At 38.3% G+C, this 19,400-nt stretch overlaps 2 protein-coding genes across 5 annotated transcripts in view; one reads left to right on the top strand and one right to left on the bottom strand.

The window, feature by feature from the left end:
- The first annotated feature begins 66 nt into the window (after positions 1-66).
- Positions 67-9,104, top strand: ELMOD2 (ELMO/CED-12 domain containing 2). The gene is made up of 8 exons (XM_010583609.1): positions 67-225; positions 1,055-1,083; positions 2,451-2,545; positions 3,377-3,506; positions 4,443-4,576; positions 5,207-5,275; positions 6,488-6,621; positions 7,045-9,104. The coding sequence occupies exons 1-8, from the start codon at positions 81-83 to the stop codon at positions 7,200-7,202; spliced, it is 894 nt and encodes a 297-aa protein (XP_010581911.1). The 5' UTR covers positions 67-80; the 3' UTR covers positions 7,203-9,104.
- Positions 9,105-17,860: 8,756 nt separating this feature from the next.
- TBC1D9 (TBC1 domain family, member 9 (with GRAM domain)) overlaps positions 17,861-19,400 on the bottom strand; it is a 53,369-nt gene continuing 51,829 nt past the window's right edge. For all 4 annotated transcript variants that reach the window (XM_010583607.1, XM_010583606.1, XM_010583605.1 and 1 more), the window contains one exon: positions 17,861-18,955. In XM_010583607.1, coding sequence (XP_010581909.1) covers positions 18,230-18,955 — 726 coding nt within the window. In that variant the 3' untranslated portion in view covers positions 17,861-18,229. The remainder of the gene's footprint in view (positions 18,956-19,400) is intronic.

Here is a 19,400-nt window from a genome sequence, read left to right as displayed (position 1 = left end):
TCGGGTCTCGTCGGGACCCTCCCGCTAAGGGGTGCGGGTGGTGGTGGTGATGGGGCTGTCTCGCTTTCCTCACGCAGAAGATGTTGGTGTACTTCTGGGGGTTCCTGTACAGCAACTACGTTCGGTTTTGGCTGAAGTGGGTCTTGAGGCTGCTGACTCGGAAATGCGAACTGCAGCGCGTTTTCGAGGGCTCGAAGGCAGGTGCGCAGCGGACGCTGAGCATAGGTAAGGAAGGGTGCCGAGCCGGGGGGGACTGGGTTGGAGCTTTAGAAACCTGGTCAGAAGGAAAGTGGTTGGAAACCAGTACCTGTCCCGAGTGCGGTGTCCCTCCCCTGCACCGCGTTTTCACCCTTCCCTCCTTCCCGGCTCTTCCATGAGAATTTTAAATCGGAATGCCAGGGCTAGTTGCCTTGCCTGCTTGCGACGGTAATTCCAGTTGGCTTCAAAAGAGTGAATCAGAAGTCTTGTATTGTTCCCCAGGGTCTTCCCGTCACTTTGTGTATGTTTTTTACCGTCCTGTTGTTAAAAAAGCCACGCAGAACAGACAAGAATGCACTTTTTTGGGGGGTGAGGGGAGGAAAAGTGATTAAATGCACAATTCTGCTTGATGCAGAATTTTGATCCAAAATAGTAATTTAAGAAACTACTAGATTTTGCCGTTTTAACAATAGCTTGAGGAGGTGACTTTGCGTCCTTATCCCTCAGTAATAAACACAAAAACGGTTCTAAGAATGGAAAAAATATCAAAAGATGTGCTTTTGTCTTCACACCTTTTCAAATATGTCTTTGTTTTTGTACATGTGATTGATCAGCGTTTTAAAAAATCCAAGTCTATTCTCGGCATTGAACTCGAGGATTATAAATCTGTGTAAATGAAGACTTTCAGTTACCTGATACACGTTGATTTTAAGACTGAGTAATTTTTGATTAATTACATGTATAAAAAGAGATGCAAAATTTTATAATGCTTACACACCACAAGAACACCCATTGTCAATTATTTAAAACAATTCGGTTCAATTTAACTGTGACGTTTACTTTTTTTGTATTGCAGAACATTCGCTGGAATCATCAAAGAATAAGGTAAAAGATGCTAGAGATGAAACTGTAATAAAACCTTCTTTCAGAGACAGATCCCAGGAAAGAACACGTGCATTTACTTTTTGAGGGTGGAGGAAAGTAGAGGAATAAAAGGCAAAGAGGAGAGAACAGCATTTTGGGTTCTGTATGCTGGGGTTAGTCAAGGTTTCTCAAAAATCACGCCATGTCCCTTCAAATGTTTGTTTCCATCTCTCTGAAAGATTACCTGCTCTTTAGCAGCGAGAGTCAGACAAGTCGTTATACAGAGCTTCTGTTCTTGGAGAGGGTCAGTTCTCCCTGTCACAGCAATCTCTCTTGCTGTTTTTGTAGAAACCAGAAGTGTGATACAGATAAATCAATTAAATGCAGTATATACAGTAGTGTCATGAATTGTTGAAAAAAAAAAAAAGTAATGCCAGTTTGTGGGTAGACATTTAACTGACAAGCTCATTCCAATTGTTCTGTAGCAGTTAGCTGTAAGCTAACACTTTAAACCCTCAAATTTGTATGTCTTGAGCAAAACTTATCCTCTTTAGACAGTGAGGCAATTGCATTCTCCCTTTTTCTAGCTGATCACTGCAGTGTGATGTTGAGAGAGAATATTAGTAACTGCCACAAGCGTCTTTGTTGCAGGAGAGGACAGTATGGGTGGGTCTTTTAGCATCTCTTAATTAAATGATTGTATCAAATATGTTAATGTTCAGTTTTAAAAGAGTTAACTTTTTGCTTTACTGAAATGAAGCTGCTTTGGTGTTAGCATGAATTGCCTTAAAGAATGCATTGTGACCATAAAAAATTGAGAAGATGAAGTTAAATTGTTGTGAAGCGATTTTAAGTGAGCAGCATATAATTATCATTACTAGTATTTGCCCTTTACTCTAGAAGACTGCAGAATAGCAGTATCTTACAGTAAGTTCTTTTGTTTTGCCCGAGCATTGAAACTTCAACTTCATTAGTTCACTGTGTCCTAATTGGAAAGCATTATTTCCTTACTGAAGTTTATCACTTTTGCTCCTCGATAGCTATGTTTCTTTCAATTGGATTAGGAAGAACATGTTTCAATTCGGCATTTGAAAGCAAACGAGAGCCTAGACTAGGCAACTCTCAAGCTTTTTCTTTATTCTTTAGGGGACTTCCGTGTAAATGTTGTTTACAGTCTGACAAAGTTACAAATCATGGTTTTATGTAATTATGGCAGATCTTTTATATGTGATTTGAGCCCATTTATTGTAAATGTTTGCAATAAATTGACTGTTCTCCTCATATGGTAAAGGATACAAACATGGCAGGTATACAAATGTTGAGAAATAAGAATAAAGTAGATGATCGATTTCTGCATTCCTCATGAAGTCTTTTACTGCATTTCCTAGGTTTTAAGAAATGCTGTACATGTTGAGGAAGCTGAAGTGGAGAAGTGTGTCAGAGATGTAATGAAAGAAAAGAAAATTGAACAGAAGGATACAGGGTACGTTTGGAACCTGAACATAAGTTCTTCGTGGCAGATAATTCTGACTTCTTTGTGTGTTCTTGCAGTTGCTTAAAATGACACAATATTTAGACCATGCAGCACAAATCTTTAGAATGAAATTTGAAAATAAAGTATGGTTATGTCCTCTTCAGTTCTAGAAAATAAATTGCAAAATTTTAATTGACATGGATTTGGGATAACTGCACCTCTATCTTGCAAGTCCCTTCTGTTACTCCTTGTTTCTAAGTAGTATGATTATTTCATAGGTTGATTACGTGAAATAATTGCTTAGCTATATCTGAGAGTATAGTGATGCTTGATTACTGTTTGCATTCATCTGCATAAGTAATTATGAGCAATTGAGAGGAAAAATTGTGAATAGTCAACATTTTTAAAGTTTCATGAAATGCTTCTTTGAAGCTGTAGGTATTTCTGACAAAGTTTCACTTTAAGACTTACAAAAAGTTTGGTAGGTGGAGGTACAGGGGCCAGGATGATATATGGAGTTCTCTTGTGTCATCACAGATTGTAGCCAAGTTATTTTTTTCTTCCATAATTTAAATGAATAGGGCCTGACTGTGCAGCACTGGAATCACCTAGAGGTTTTTGGTTTGGTTTTTTTTTTTTTTTTTAAGTAGAAATAAGATCCATATAGCAGTATACTTAATGAATATGCTGTAGTTGGAAGGATAAACATAAAGCAGTTCCTAATTCTAGTGTTTACACTGCATTGACATAAGACGGGTCTTATCTGGTAGTTCAAGCAAGAATTTATGGCTAACTACACCTCTTTAATAGCTTCTGTGTGGTGTTTTGTTATTATTTCAGGTTTAAGACAAATCTGCATATATCCTTACTGCAGATATCAGGTTATAAAAAACTTTATTTGAATGTGGAAAATCTGAGGAAGGTCCCGTATGATTCAGATAACGAAGAACACGAGGAACAGTTAATTGAGGTGAAAATAATCTTTTAAATACAAAAGCTGTTTGTTTTTTTCCTCCAAGTCCAACAGCTTGAATGAACTTAATTTATTGGTAGTATTCTTACCAGCTGGCCTATTTAAAGCTCTTTTCTACTTGTGAACTGGTAAGCCATTATAGAAGTGTTGCATTAAAATACAACATCAATGCAAAGCAAATTAGTAAACTAGAGTTGCACTGGGATTATTTTGTGTGAAATCACACATAACAACAACATATAAGTAGCAAAATAATTTTGTAACAGGTCACTGAAGGATCATAACTAAAGAGATATTTAACCTTATGCACATCTCTAACTTTGTAAACCAGTAATTACTAAATGAAAAAAAAGACACCAGTGTTCTCTTATTACTGCATCCCAGTCAATGTCAAAGAGGATAGTTTAATGCTGGAAGATAAAAACTATCAGTAATGTATTTTAGGTAACAATAAATAATAGTGAGCAAATAATATAATACTGCTTGAGGCTTTTTAAAATAGCTTCTACTGTGCAAATATATTAGCCTGTCACTTTCTTAGCATTTCATAATTATGTCAACTTGCTATGCAAGTCCCAACATTGACGTGTTAAGGAAGCGTTCACTTGTTTCAGTTTATAGCTGTCCTATCATAAAATTATGCCTAAATTAATTTCTGAAGTGAAAGAAGGCTTTGTTTCTTTGGTATTGATACAGTGGCTTTGCCCATGAAGGGAAATTACCGCATTTAATGTTAAATGTAATAATTTTTGTAATTGCTGAAATAAGCCGTTGTAGTATGACTCCAGATTGACACTAATAGAAAAAGAACAGCATGCAGATTGTATCCTGTTCCTTGGTGAATGGTTTCTAATGTGCAGCAGCAAGTGTTCTGAATTATGTGACTTGGAATACTTTAGCAGCTGTGCATAACATGGAAGCATATTTGTGCAGCTTTGGAATTTGCTGATGCCTCATGAGAATCTGAAGGCCAGAATCACCAAGCAGTGGTGTGACATTGGCTTCCAAGGTGATGATCCCAAAACAGACTTCAGAGGAATGGGCCTGCTGGGGTTAGTGAATCTGGTGTAAGTGAAAAGAAGTATTTAATTTCTGTTGTAATTAATTTTCAATATCTATGAATTTTCTCTAGTTAGTGCTATTTGTAATAAAGACTGAATAGAAGCAAATAGAAATGGTGGCTTCTGTACTGTGGAAAACAGTATTTTCTAAATAAGTCAACATGTCTAGTGGCTGCACATCTGTAAATGTGTGGTTGGGTAGAGACCAACAAGTGAGGGGAGGAACAGAAAGTTGCCCAAGATGCTGTATTTTTTTTTGTTGTCATATGATAGATTTGATAGGTTATAACTTAGAAAGTAACTTGTCAAAAGCTTTTGAAATTCCTGAATTCATTACTGTCATGAAAAATAAACAGGTTTGCATAACTTTGCTAAGGTATTTTGTGGACTTGGGTGAACTTAATATTTGATGTTCAGATCACAATGTTTTTTTTTTTTTTACTGTATTAGTTCATGCTGAATAGAATTCCATTTGCTACCTTTTCTTTGGTTTTCATTTTGTGCCATTTTTCAGTACAGAGTAGTATTCAGCTTTAGTTTAAAGCTATACATTTTGATGTTGAACACATTAATTTTTTTTTTTTTTTTATAAGAACTTAAAAAAAAGTAATGGAAAATCCTGTTTTAAACTGACAGGTATTTTAGTAAGCATTACACCAATGAAGCTCGTCAGATCCTTTCTCGTTCAAATCACCCAAAGCTGGGGTAAGTCTCTATATGACTTTTTCTGGCTTGTTCTGTGTAAGAGCTCATGTGAAGACTGCAAGTATGTGTCCTGAAGGTAAACAGGAAAATATTTGTGGTTTTTTCCATTAAAGGAAGAAAAAAGGGCCAAAGTAGAAAGGTGTGAGAAACAGAACACAGAAATCAATTTCAGGCTGGGATCTATTTTCACCCTCCCCCCCCCCCCCCCCCCATCTCAGAATAGACTTGTTTAGACAAAAATGTTGCAAAATACCGGCTTTGGTTAACACAGTGAACACCTTTAACATCATAGTTAGCTTTATTTGTAATAGGCTTAGATTAGATTTAGAAATGAATACTTATGTTTTGCCTTCTTACTGATCTTGTGTTGGGATGGTATAGATTATCTCTTAAGGTCCCTTTTTTGCTAGGTTTCTGTTCTGTAATAAGTATATAAAAATAGATGTTTTGTTGTTGTTCAACTTCATTTTGTAAAACTTTGCATATTAAAATATTTAGCTCATTTTACAGGGAAATACACTCTAAAACCAGTCAGATACAGAAGAAAGCTGGTAAACCTGTGTATATAATCTGATCCATCTAGTCCCCAGTTAACTCGTTCACCTACCAAGAATGGGAGGCTTTCATGACTTCAACTGTAAATAATATTACCTTGTGCAACTAGGTCACAAATAGGATATCCGAGACATTTAGATCAAATAAATACCCATATCACTGACACAAATTAATCCTTTTATTTTTCCCTTCCCCCAGAAACACTCATTTTAACAGTCCTTTAAGGATTTCTGTTGTAGTACTTTCAATACCATGCAATAGAAAACCAGATATTTTTTTAGCTTGGAAGACCAGGCTGAGATGGCCATTCCATTTATACTGTAACAATGTTTTTGATGTCCGATTTTTAATATTCCAGCAGATTTAATGATTTCAAAGGAGCAAATTGAGGTCAATGTTTATAAGCCTTACCGTCTCATTATTGCCTAATGGAGGCATTTGCCATACTATTGTATAGGAAAGTAGCGTTTTTAAATAACATACATGGTTGTATGCACCAGGGAATGGAAGGACCGGTCTGTAGGCTGGAGTCAGCTTGTCAACAAGTATCATAGGGAAAATTGACTCTTACAGTTATCCTAATGCAGGCTGTTTCAGGGAAGCTTTTAAGTCCTTCGATCCATAAGGTAAAATGTGACCTATGATTGGTGTTTGCAGATATTCTTATGCAATAGTCGGAATCAATCTGACAGAAATGGCATACAGCTTGCTTAAGAATGGTGCTTTGAAGTCTCATCTGTACAACATGGTCTTTGGGTTGCCACAGATGGAGCACTTCCATCAGTTTTATTGTAAGTATCTGTAGCTTCTTTAGTATGGACTACTACCGGGGGGAGGCCTACAAGGTAGAGTTTAGGTTTTTTGGAGTGCGTTTCCACTCTTTTCTCATTTGCCAGAGCAAGCTGTTTATCTTCTGGATCAGGTATTGGAAATGCACCTGATGCTTAAACACTGTGGTACAGAAATGTACGTTTAAGGGATAAATTTGGATGGCTTTCTATATATTAGAGACTGGAGTCTGAGAACTCGGTATTTGCAGATTTGGTTTTTTTATTCATTATTACAGTGTCCAGAAGCTTGCTGTTGACCAGGATGGGACAGTCCCTACTTTAAGAGATTGAATAGAGTCTAGAGGATCATTCTAGGTCTAGCTAGATCAAGGCAGAAAATTGTGGAGGTTATTTTTGCAGATCTGTATTTTATTTTCTTCACAGGTTATCTGGTTTATGAGTTTGACAAGTTCTGGTTTGAAGAAGAACCAGAAAGCATTATGCACTTCAACCAGTACAGAGAAAAATTCCATGAAAAAATTAAGGGACTTCTACTGGATTGTGATGCGATACTAACCTTACAAAACACAAAGAAACCTTAACTCCTCTGCTGTCTATGAGGTTCTGCATCAAAAGTGGAATTACGCATTTGGACAGAAGTTTTGCTTGTTTCACCAAAAACTGTTTAACAGTAGAACTTTTTTTTTTTTTTTTTACATTTAAAAAAATAATCAAAATTCAGTTAAGAAAGCTTGGACAATCAACCTCTGTTTACAGGTCTTTATATGCTATTCTCCAAAGGACAGCCTTTTTAAAAAAAAAAAAAACAAAAACAAAACAAAAACAAACAAAACCCAACAAACCAACACAAAAAACAACCCACAAATCTCAAGAGCCTCTGGATCACTTGCTTTCACAATTTCTTTTATACTTCTTGGTGCAGGAACATGAAGCAGGTATTTATAACGCATCATGTTTTCCATGAATAGGTTTGACTGTTAATTGTCTTTTAAAAGCTTCTTTTAGTTGAAATTACTCTGGTTTTAGACTTCCTGCGTTCTGGTTCTGTACATGTAGTTGATCATTCACTTGTCAGTGTTAAATTTCTCTAATGAAGAGGTCCACAAAGGGAACGTATTAGTCACTTATGATTTTGGAGAAGAGGCTTAATCCATCAACATACTAGTGTACTTACCAGAAATTACTTCTGGCTAAGGAAGTTTTTTTTTTTAATCTATGGATTTGTACCAGCAAATTCCAATGCTTGGAAAAAGCTTAGTTTGCAAACAAACAAAAGGAACCACAAATCACCAGTGTGAGGATCAGATCCTCAGACTAAAGCTACTCATTCTAAAAATACTCCTACTGTAAAAAATTTCAGTTCTTTCTAATCTGACTTCAGCTGCTCAGGCTGCTTGCCTTTGTATCCATTGTCAGCCCTTTCTTAGCAGCTAATGGGGTATTCTCAGTGGGAAGTACAAAAGAGTTAGTTTGGCCCTTTTATAAAGTTCAGCCATTAAAAACCTTTATTGCAGCTGCAGTCCCTATTTTGTGAAAATAAATTCACACCTGAGTACAAGTCTCTAACAAAGATGTATTTTCCATGGAAGGGATGCAACTGCAACGTGTTCCTTAATCTTGGCAACCTCAGACAATCTAGTCAATAGGACTAAATATCTATATTGTGACTAATTATTGCTTAAAGCAACTTTAAACAGATTTGGTATGACCATCACTTCATTTTCTAAAACCTACTATTAAATAAGTGCCTTCTGCTTTATTCAATCACTGTTTTATTTTGATTCTGTAACCAGATCGTAGCCTTAGAAGCTTGAGTTATTTGGGAAAGACTCTTTCAGTATATACCTAAATAGCACACAGTGGCACAAAATTTGTATGCTAATAGAAGCTTTCATGCCTTTTTTTTTTTTTTTTTTTAATCATCTCAGGTAAATTAGTTAACTTCTAGTCAATGACTAATCATGAAGAGATTCCTGAAGAATACAAACATTGAACATGAGAAGAAAAAAAGACAAACCCCTTTTTGTAATGAGTGATGTTACACTACATAAGTATTAAATGTATTATTATAATAGGTAATACTACACCTTCTTGGAGATAATCAAAACCCAACCGGACATGGTCCTAAGCAGCCTTCTGCAGGTGACCCTGCTTTGGGCAGGGGGTTGGACTCGGTGATCTCCAGAGGCGCCTTCCCACCTCAGTAATTCTGTGAGTCTGTATTGTGTAACTAGTGACTTCTTGCACTGCATCCATCCAATTGCTCTTGATCCCTTAAATGTTGGTGATCTCCTATTTGTGGGAAAGCTCCTGACCAGGGTAGACAGTATGTATGTAGGAGGTAATGCAGTTCTGTTTCCTTTTTATGATACCTTAGGTATAGACGAGAGTTAAACAATTCTGAAGTTTAACACGTGCAGGGTAGAGAAGGGTTCATCTCATCTGTGTTGGGTTGATGCTATTCTACTAAAAAAAAAAAAAAAGTGACTTGAATATGCTTGTAGGGAGAGTATTTATGGTTATGCCATGGCTTGTAAGCTGAAGAGCTAAACTGACTAGATTAGATATAAAACTGACCACAGGAAGCCTAGTTCTTCTGCTACTCCCAGGTACTTCAGTCCTGTAATTCTTGCCACTGAAAAAGCTGAGATCCTGTGGAGAGTGTTCTGGGAGTCAGGTCCTGCCATAGAGCTCTGAAAGTGGACTCTTTCCCAGTGGCAGAGAGGTTAGTTGTCTGTTACTCTCTAGCCCCAGCTTCTGTCGTGTTTGTCTTCCTTCATTCATTTTGCTATTGCTTGTAGATCTCCTTTGCAAGCAACATGAGACTGATGTTGAATTTCAGAAGTGACCCCAATATGTTTAGCAGCAGCATCAGGAAAGGCAATCCCATTCTTTATTTTCATCTACTGCTTGCAAGCAAGTAACAAAATTGCTTGAGCCATCTCTCTGAAACACTCCCCTGTGCTAGAGTTTGTAACCTTTTTTTCCTTTTGACAACAGGTGCAAAAATAATCTATGCCCTCCTCTTTCCAGCCTTGAAACTTTCACTTGGCTCATTGTTCACTAGCAGACTGACATTTAACTACTGCTGAAGCTTTTAAAGCCCAGCCATCAAGTTTCAGATTTCCTATCACACACCGAAGACATTTTATTGTAGAATGTAGACTGAGCCCAATGTGAGATGCATCTTCATTAGCTTTTTGGTTTTTTTTCTCTTTTTTAAAAATCAAACTGTGAGCTGGGAGCAAACTGTGGCAGTATACAAACAAAAAAAGTAACCCCAAAAGTAACCCAAATCAGATGAGTGAGATACACAGGAATGCATTAGTTTGCCTGTAGTAATTAAAGTGAATGTTTATGTTAGGCTTCAATACACCTTCCCAGTAAACGGTTAGAATTTGCATGTAGTTTTGTATGATCAAGTAGGCCAGTCCTGTCTAGAAGTCACTCACTATAGGTAGACTAGTACTGGGTGTCCCTCTTTTGCACCAGTGGTAGGCTAATTGTATTATGGTGGTAGCTAGAAAATACATGGAAAACGGTAAAATTGTTTTTAGGGAAGGGAAGAACAATGTTTTACTAGTCAGCGGTATTTTAATACTAACTCTGTTGTAGGGCGACAATCCTAAGGTTATGCAAGATTCAGAATGGAGGTAGGCCACCTTTCTGCAAGTTGATATAATCAATTTGTTTAATATCAGAATTTGTTGCTCATGGTTTATTCTAAGAGTCCTAAAACCTTAGTAAATTCTCTTGTTATTTATTAACTGTCATGTTTTAAAGTATGTATTACCTTATTAGAATTTGCAAGTACTGTTAGTTTTCTAACTTGCTGCCTCTTTAAAGCATTCACTATGTGAAAACTTATATGCAATAGTAGTTTTAGAAAAAAAAAAAATCTAAAACTGAAGACAAAAAGGTGGTTTTCTAATTTTTTTGTTGTTGTTGTTCCTGTAGCAACTGTTTAACAAGCTACCTCCACTTTTGTTGTTTAGTGTATGCTTGAAACACGGTGCTACTCCCTGAACAAATTAATCTGAAGATAAGTAGAAGTTTACCACAGGCAGAAGTAAAATCTAGTCCTTCAATAAGTAAACACAGTGCTCCGTAAGTAACCAACTTGATTGGAAAGCGAGTTGAAGACAGTGCTACTTAGGAAGAAGGAAACTGAGAATGTTTTTAAACGGATTGTGCTGCTGTCATCTGATACAGCAGTGTAAAGAATAGGGTGTTTTGTCCTAAAGGACAATAGGAAAAGGGGCCAATTTAAGCACCTCGGATAAATAGGTTTGGATTTCCACTCTTTGAAAAACAAAACAAAATGCAAACAAAAAATTAAACACACACACACAAAGCCCCAAGCATTCATTTTCCAGTTTTTCCATCCTAGTTTAAGTAACAAACATTTCACAAAAAAAAACCTGTTAGCCTTGTTTTAAGAGTTACCATGATGAAAAAGTTTGTATTTAGTTAGATGGGAGTTCAGCAGTCAGTATTCTTGAAAATACTGCTAGTGAATGTGTGGTAAAGATGTAACCTGTCATACTTGTTTTGTGTTGCTGTAGTACAATGGTGATCAATCTTTGGACTGATGTTTCTTGTGCCAGTCTGTATATTGTCTTTCTCTAGGGAAGAAGGAAAAAAAAAAAAAAAAAAAAAAAAAAAAGACAGCCCAAGACAGCGTGTGGGCAGTTTCTTCTTATCACACTGTGCTTAGATAGCCGCATACTAATAGAAATTTGTGTTTTCCACAATATAAAAGCAATAACGTAAACTGTGATGTCTGTGTAATAGAAAGAGATGTTTACAATGGTAACAAATAAAGAACGAGTTATTTCAAAATATTGTCAACATTAGTGTGTTATGGCCTGCTAGAAAACGTAACTATTTCCAGTTAGCCTCATGCTCTTATGCCTGTGCATTGTGCTGTGAGAGAAAGCTTTATCCTATCTTCTTTTTTTTTTGTGTGTAGTTACATTTGGTTTGGGTGTGGGTTTTTTTTGTTGTTGTTGGTTTTGTTTTTTTTTTTTAGAGGTCTCTGGTTCTCATACTGGGCTTGTGTTTGTGCCTAGGAAATGCATTATTAGGGAATAATGCTATAGCAGAGACTGTTGAAATGGCAGGCAGCAGACCATAGGTGTGTAGGGAAGCTGAACTGGAAAACACAACAACAGCTGGAACAAAGCCTAGCTGGCTCACTTACGTTTTCTAGTTTTTAAGTCATTCAAGATATGTACCTTAGATCAAACACCATAAGAAAGGGATAAGATTTAAATCTGATGGCAAGATCCATACAAAGACTGTTTGTTTTTAACTCTCAAGATTAGTCCGATACCACAGAAAACATGCTTACATGCAAGTCCACTTGAAATCTTACATCTATTGTAACCGGAAACTCTGCAATGGGGAAGTCCGAGTTCGACACATATTATGAAGTTGTGTCCGTTACAGCCTTTAACGCCCCCTCGCCCCCCGACCTTTGTCAAGCTGTTATTCCTAACTGAAGTCACAGCTAGGGCATATGGCCCAGACCAGTGGCGTTGGCGTGAGGTGAGGGGAAAGGCTTCCTGCCCAGGGGCTTCTCTAGCCATCGTCTTGCTTTGTCCTACACCTGACCTGAAAGGTGGCGGCATCCCTTTTTTCAAATTCTTTTGGTCCATGCTACAGCACATAGACCTCGCTTCCTTGATATATAGCACATACCAAAAGCATATTGGGTTGGAGGGAGGCAGAGAGTAGTTTTGCTGAGTTTCTTTAGCTAGAGTACTACATTGCTCTCTTTTGTGATGGACCAGGATTTTGATTATGGAATGTAAGAGAATATTACACAGGAAGGCTGCCATACTCTGCAGCAAGTGGTAGAGATTCATTACTGCTTTATTTCAGTTGTTCCTAAAATCCTGACTTTAAAAAAACCTCTGTTTTTAATTTTAAAAAACCCCCAACAAACCAACATAAAAACCAACCAAACCCAAACCAAACCCAACCCAACAAACCACTACAAGGATTTCGTTTGAAGGACCTGGAAGTTAACTCTTGGAGTTAACTCACTCAAGTGTTTTTGTTCAGGAGAGTAAAACTTCAGGAACAAAACTGAGAGTTGGAGAAGAACTCTGGAGAACTTTTCCGGAGAAAGAGAAACTCTGATATGTGGTGTGTTTTTTTTTTTTTTTTTAAGCCATGAAAATATTTTTACCTCTGTATCTTCCACCATGCCTTCATCTCCACACAAGCTACGTTAAATAATTCACTTGATTTTTCAGTTCCATGTCCATTTCTCAGGTAGCCTTTGTTTCTACTCTAGAATTTTGGAGACCAAACACTTCTATTTATTAACGTACCAGCGTGCCACTACATGAGATCTACAAAATCTCACCTGTAGCAATTTTTATTTCTTCAAAAGCATAGAGCAGGTCCTGCACTATAGAAACACCCCACTCCTCCAAACCCCAAACGTCAAGGTTGGTCAGTTATGCAAATACCAGTTACTTCAGGAAATGGGATGAGGAAGCAGCTATTCAGGAAATTTAAACTGAGATATTGAGTACCGCAGAAAAGAGAACCATGTTAAATTATGTTCTGCTGTGACATGCTTTGAGACGTTACCTGCATTTATTGGGAGCATCTCGCACTGCAGTTAAGACTAACTTCCTGTACTTCATCCCTTGTATTCCCAGCACTGAAACACTTGTACCCAGCGACGCTGCCGATACCGGCATGTGCCACACATTTCTATTATTAGCCATATTCCAATGTAATGTTCGCTGCCACAGCTTTGTTCTAATTATTTGCTGTCGGGCTAATTTATATTTTCACTGTTGAATAAATCAGCATTTTAAATGAGCATTAAAAGTCACAATTGCCACTTGCAGTACATAACCTTTGACTCGAGACTATCTTGTAGCGGGAAGAAATAGAAACAGCATAAAAAAGCCCCCCTGCTTTCTTCCAACCAGAGGATAAGGCTCAGTAATAGCAAAAAATCGCTTCCCTTTCCTTCCTGCTATAACGTCGCACCTCGGTGTGTATCTAAACTTGTGAGCTCTATTCACGGACCAGCCCTCTCGCGCCACCTCAGGTGTTGATGGCAGGGTCCGAAGGAAGGCCCCGGGCGCTGGAACCTCGAGCTCTAGCTAAGCAAAAGGCCAGGATACTAAGGCACACTTTGCCATGGGCTGAGCTCACCCACCAACCCGTACGCTATTCCTCAGTATTTTCTCATTTTTTCCAGATGCTTTAGTCTAAGTCCAACTAGTCCATTTTTCTTACAAAAATGGATACAACAGCATCAAGTATTTTTTACAGTTAATATTTCATTTTTGATAAAAAGCATCTTCTAGCTACCGAGTACCTCCTTATTACTGAATTACCAAGAACTGGAACAGACAAGAGATTATGGTTAAGTCACTCACAGGTATGCCAGAAGTTTGGAGACTTAACAGCACTGGAACTCATCAGCGTGCATTCAGCCCAAATTGGTGGGGACTTGGCGAGCCGTGCTCCCTCCCTGCAATACACTGGTACAGCCACAGGTGCCTTCTCTGACCTAGTGCTTTTCCATTCAGGCAGGTTGTAGGCTTACAGTGCTTACGCACCAGCTTCGTTTTGTTCCTCTAAGCATCCTGATGGAATTCAAACTCTTCCCAACAGTTTCTTGTTGGTTTCTGTATCGCGCCTACTGTCGAGAGACCCAATTACCACCAGTTTCAAAATGCTGCTGCAAGACTAGAGATTAGTAACGAACACCCTGTGGCAGGATGGATCCAGAAGCTTGGAGAGTACCCAGCGGAGGAAGCAGACGCGGCTGCACAGCTTTCCAAGCAAAAGCACCATCTCTTTGCTTGACCAACTGCTTTAAGGCTATTCCCTTTCTCTCCCACGGCTCCCTTACACGCTATACCACATATACCATACCAGCCTCTGCTATTTTAATTTATGACACACCACCTGACATATGACTTCTACTACAACAGAAGCTCCAGTGTCACTATATAAGAACCCCTGAGGTGCTTTTCTCTTTACAACAGTTTTGATATCAAATTTTCAGTAGGTTTAAATACATCACATAACACGCTTTCCGTCTGCTTGCCCCAAACTCACGTAAACAGACCTTCACAAGTCTCAAACACAACTCTCAGCTCTAACGCCTAGAATTCAGGAGCTGTAAGAAGCTACAATGAAGGAAATAAGTACCATTGAACTTTCATATGCTATCGGCATCTGTGTAAGTTGAAAGGCAGATTGGAAAAAAACTTGAGAAGAATGTTTGTTTATGGCTTCTTTTTTTTTTAATAGAGAAAGCTCTATAAAATAACCTCCCACTTCTCCATCATCTGCTGTCTGTCTCTTGGCAGGCAGGCAGCACCCTGTTGCCACCAGGCTCCTACCAAGCTAGGAAAGCAGTACATGGCAGGGTCCAGTCACAAATTTCAGCTCTGAAGAGTAAAAAGATCCTCCTTTTTTTTCCCCAGCCATGAGATTAACAGACCTAACTAAACTCTACAGTGCACAGATTAAAGAGACTCGATCTCAAAGCATACAAAGCACAAGACATAGGCATATCTAAAGCCATACCGACTTGCTTGTGTAGCATGCCTACGCATACAGATAAGACTTCAAAAATATTCACTCACGTTTTCACATCACTGCATGCTGGTCAGTCGAACTCTTCTGTGGCTTTCCTCTCATCAACTCCCACCCAGCTACTAAAGAGCAGGTCACGGCAGATCTTGTCATCAAATAGGCAACTGCCAGGTGGCCATTTGGTGTGGCCCTAGTCAGGTGAGCTGCCTCACCCCCCAAAACCTGGAGAAAATCAGCTCACCTGGCTGCTCCCTACAGCAAAGCCATTCTTAAAGATGACCTGGCTTACCCTTGGGAGCTTTGTTGACATGATCAGGAAGGTAAGGAAGGCTACTGGAGCAAAACAAAAAAAGTTGCCTTGTAAAATGGCTCCTGTTACACCAGAGATCCACCTGTGGATGCCTCTTCTCATTACAGGAGCTGTAACAGCAAAATAATTTTCATGATACGTTGTACCCCCAGCTCCATGGGTGGGGTGTGGAGCAAAGCTGGCAAGCCCTTGTAAGATAAAGAAATGTTTTTCATCTGTGGTCTGTGCATCTCTAGGGGTGTGTGGAAGACTGCCAATAGGCTTAAATTCACTTGGCCATGGCAACCACCTAAAAGAGAAATATTTTAGGGATCTGCAAACTTAAAAAAGGTCAACAGTCCGCTTAAAGATGTTAACCCTTAGTGCTGAAGTCTTCTGTGATAACTTACTCAGCTGCCAGGCATTACCATAAAGCAGCCTGCTCTGGCCTTGGCATCTTAAGTTAAAGTCATATTCTTCAAAATGGTGATTACAGCTTCAGATGAGTATCGTTATTGGATACACATGTAAACCAATCCGCATAGTCTCATATGCAGAAAGACTATATTGCTTTTTCATACTGCTATATGTGGTCTACATATGGCTAAATTATAAAGAACTCTACTCCCAACAAAAGAAAAAAAAAAGAACAGTAAACTGACTGAGACAAGGGATATATAAGCAGTGCTCAGAAATTAACAGCCATGTTTTGCAAATTAACTTTATATACACACGAATAGATGGTAAGTTTCCAAAACGTAATTCACTGAATAGAGCACATCCATGTCTGTTCTGTCACTGCCACGGTTTTCAGGCTGACATCTCAGCTTACGAGTACCCTGTAGAAAACATTCTAATGTTTAAAGCCTTAGAAGCATTCCCAGTGAGCTATAGCAAAGCATAGATGGGTCATAAAATATCTGGGTGTCTTAAAAAGCAGTAACTGTTGTCACCAAATGTGAGCGTAACAGGGAAAACTGCTTAATGAAATTGGAGAGGGTGAGAGAAGCTTGCATGGGTTGCTTGTTGCAGATGGGATTAAACACATTCAAGTGTTAAACAAAACCAGGCATGGGAACAACAAATGTTTTTGTTCTGAAACCTGGTGTTGAAGATCCAAAGTAATTTGTCTGTGTAATGAAACACCACCACCTACTTTTCCCTCTAGCTTGACTTTAATAGTTAAAAATCAAATCTGTGCAGTGTACTTTATTTGTTCACATTACCTATTTGTGGTTAAAAGCCACTTCATCTTACAGTTTAAAAGCATTCTTTTAAAACAAAAGAATTAAACATAGCTTCTGCTAAAAAATCTGCAAGTTACATGGATGCAATATACAGGAGTATAAAAAAAATCAACAGTATTCTACAGAAAATATTCTCAAAATAGCAAATAAAGATTAGGTATGTAGGCATGATCCTGAACTGAACAGATATGAATTAAAAAACAGCTAACAAAATTTAAAAAAAATCCTGAATATCTGTATAAAAGAAGCAAGGATTCAAAGTGCAGGTGCTCCAGTTTTCATTTTAACATATTATTCAGTAAGTTGATACAGGATACTATTCATTTTATATAAAGTGACAGTGTTCTCAGTAAGACTTAAACATTCAGTTACATTATCTTGCAGATTTTTTCATTACTGCTACTTTACACTGTTGTAAATTAAGACTTATGCAATACAGATTTTTATTTTCTTAATCTAACAAGGATATAATAGGTTGGTGGTAAAGGTTAGTTTTAAGAGCTAAGCTATATATGCTGTAGATCCAGCCTTAGAAGTATACATATATGTTTTTTAACTTTTAAAAACAGCTTTCAATTTTTAAAAAGAGACTCTACCAATCTGTTCTGGGACCTTGCGTACACTGTCTTTGGAGCACACCAGCAAAGCTTCCAAGTCCACTGGTTAGGAATGCAGCTCCAGGCAGGGTCATGCTGGAGGTCTTTCCTTGGTGGCCGCAGCTGGGAAAGGGCTTTCTCTCTACTGGGTTTGGTGCAGCCAGAGGCCGCTGAACCCAGGGAAAGGCAAATGGGCTCTGCCTTCTGTTGGAGCTGAAATCATCACATTTAACCACATTTGCCTGATGTGCCAGCCAGGCTTGGGATGGACTTCTCGCTTTTATTTGAGTGTACCAGTCTCAAGCAGAGGAAGTTAGGAGCCAGGCAGGTGTCACTGAAGTGGTCTTTCATATATTAAAAAAAAATAAAATTGAAGCATACATTAAAACCCATTATCCTCTTTGGGGAAAAAAAAAAAAAAAGTTATATGAAATAAAATTATCCTTCAGGGATGTTGCCTGGAACTTAATTTCACCTGGTGTCCTATTCAGGTTGACAGTGTCCCTTTAAATTTTAGGTACTTCCTGTTCTGTTCATTTTTTCCCCCAAGAATGAGATCTCTCTATATGTCTATTTTAAAAATGCACATAAATATCGGCATTAAGTTTACATTTAGAAATTAAGAACTAATCTTTACCATTTTATATTGAGAGCAAGGTTAATAATACACACACTTCACTGACAACTGTTACTTTTTTTCTGTATTTTGAATAAAATTTGCATTTGTGTAACATTTCCCACAGAAAGAGTGATTATACTTCAAGATAGTTAAGTTTGCACCCCAACATTTTCACATTAGTGAAAACAATCACGTTTTGAAAATACCAGGGCCTGTGCCAGGTACTAATAAATACAGAATAAAAAAAAAATAAATAAAAAAACCCGGCTGCCTTTTATCCCGACATAGTAGAGATTTCATAGTCACTGGCCGAGGTTATTGGTTTACCCATCATCCTTATGTTTTTAGCATTAGTAATCCTAGCCATCATGGACACAGGCTTGTCAAAGTACCTAACCAGAGCTGGCTCAGTCAAAAGGGAGGCTAAAAATTGTTCAAAAGTAATGGCCCAGTCTCTGTCAATGCTAGTGCTTCTACGAAGAGAAGTGGTGTGGTTGCTCCGTACCAAAACGGTGTCTTCACCGATGTCCTCGCAGTGTAGCTTTTCTTCTTCATGCGAGCCTGCACTCAGTACTGAGTAGGAGGACATCGAACTATCATCTTTTGTATCATCATCGGAAATGAGCATGGAAGAACAGGCTCCGTTGTCTCTGGGAGAAGAGTCTTCGAGCTTAATGTCTTCCATCTGCATGCCCAGGGTGCTGTCGGTGCAAACAGCCTCCTCATCGTTGGTGACAAGGCTGCTTTGGAATGGCTTGTGCTGTTCGAGGGGGTACTGCTGGTGCTCTTTCTTCTGAAACAGCTCGCTCTGAATAGTTTTGCTGCAATTGTTACTGCTGCTGTCTGTCTCTTTTGTGGGCTGCGCACTGAAGAGCTTACCAACCTCACCTATCTCCAAAAGCAAGCTTGTCACAGCAGCGGTAGCGTGGTACAGATCTTGTTCATTGGGGTCTTCACTGAACATATTGTACATTGTCTTGCACAGTTCAATGAACTGTCCCTAAACACAGAGGGAGGAAACATTAATGAGAGGAGGAAACAAACTGGACTGAGATCTACTAAATCAGTTTAAAAAGTCTGGAATGGAGGTATGATGCAATAGTTTATGTGATTACACTGAAATTGGAAATAATCTAGGTGCAGTCTAGAAAGCATTTTCTATGTCTGGGCAGCCAGATGTTTGCCTCTCTTAAAGCTATGTAGAATAAACTGTTGGATGTTTCTTCCAACGTATGACAAATTTATTTCTCTGCAGCCACAGGAGGGCAACAGAGGGTGAGCAGTGAGACACTTAGCATTCATTTTGGTTGATTTTCTTGTAGGAATGATGCTAAGTATAACTAGGGGTTTGATTAACAAGGAGTAATGAAAAACAAAATAAGAGACCTGCAGCACTCTTGTAATTCACAGTGGTAACTTAGTTGGACGCGAGTCTTTCAGAATTC

Source organism: Haliaeetus leucocephalus, unplaced genomic scaffold (assembly GCF_000737465.1).
Source record: "Haliaeetus leucocephalus isolate CR32 unplaced genomic scaffold, Haliaeetus_leucocephalus-4.0 Scaffold924, whole genome shotgun sequence".
NCBI lineage: Eukaryota > Metazoa > Chordata > Aves > Accipitriformes > Accipitridae > Haliaeetus > Haliaeetus leucocephalus.
Note: the sequence above shows the minus strand (reverse complement) of the source record. Positions and strands in the feature narration are given on the sequence as shown.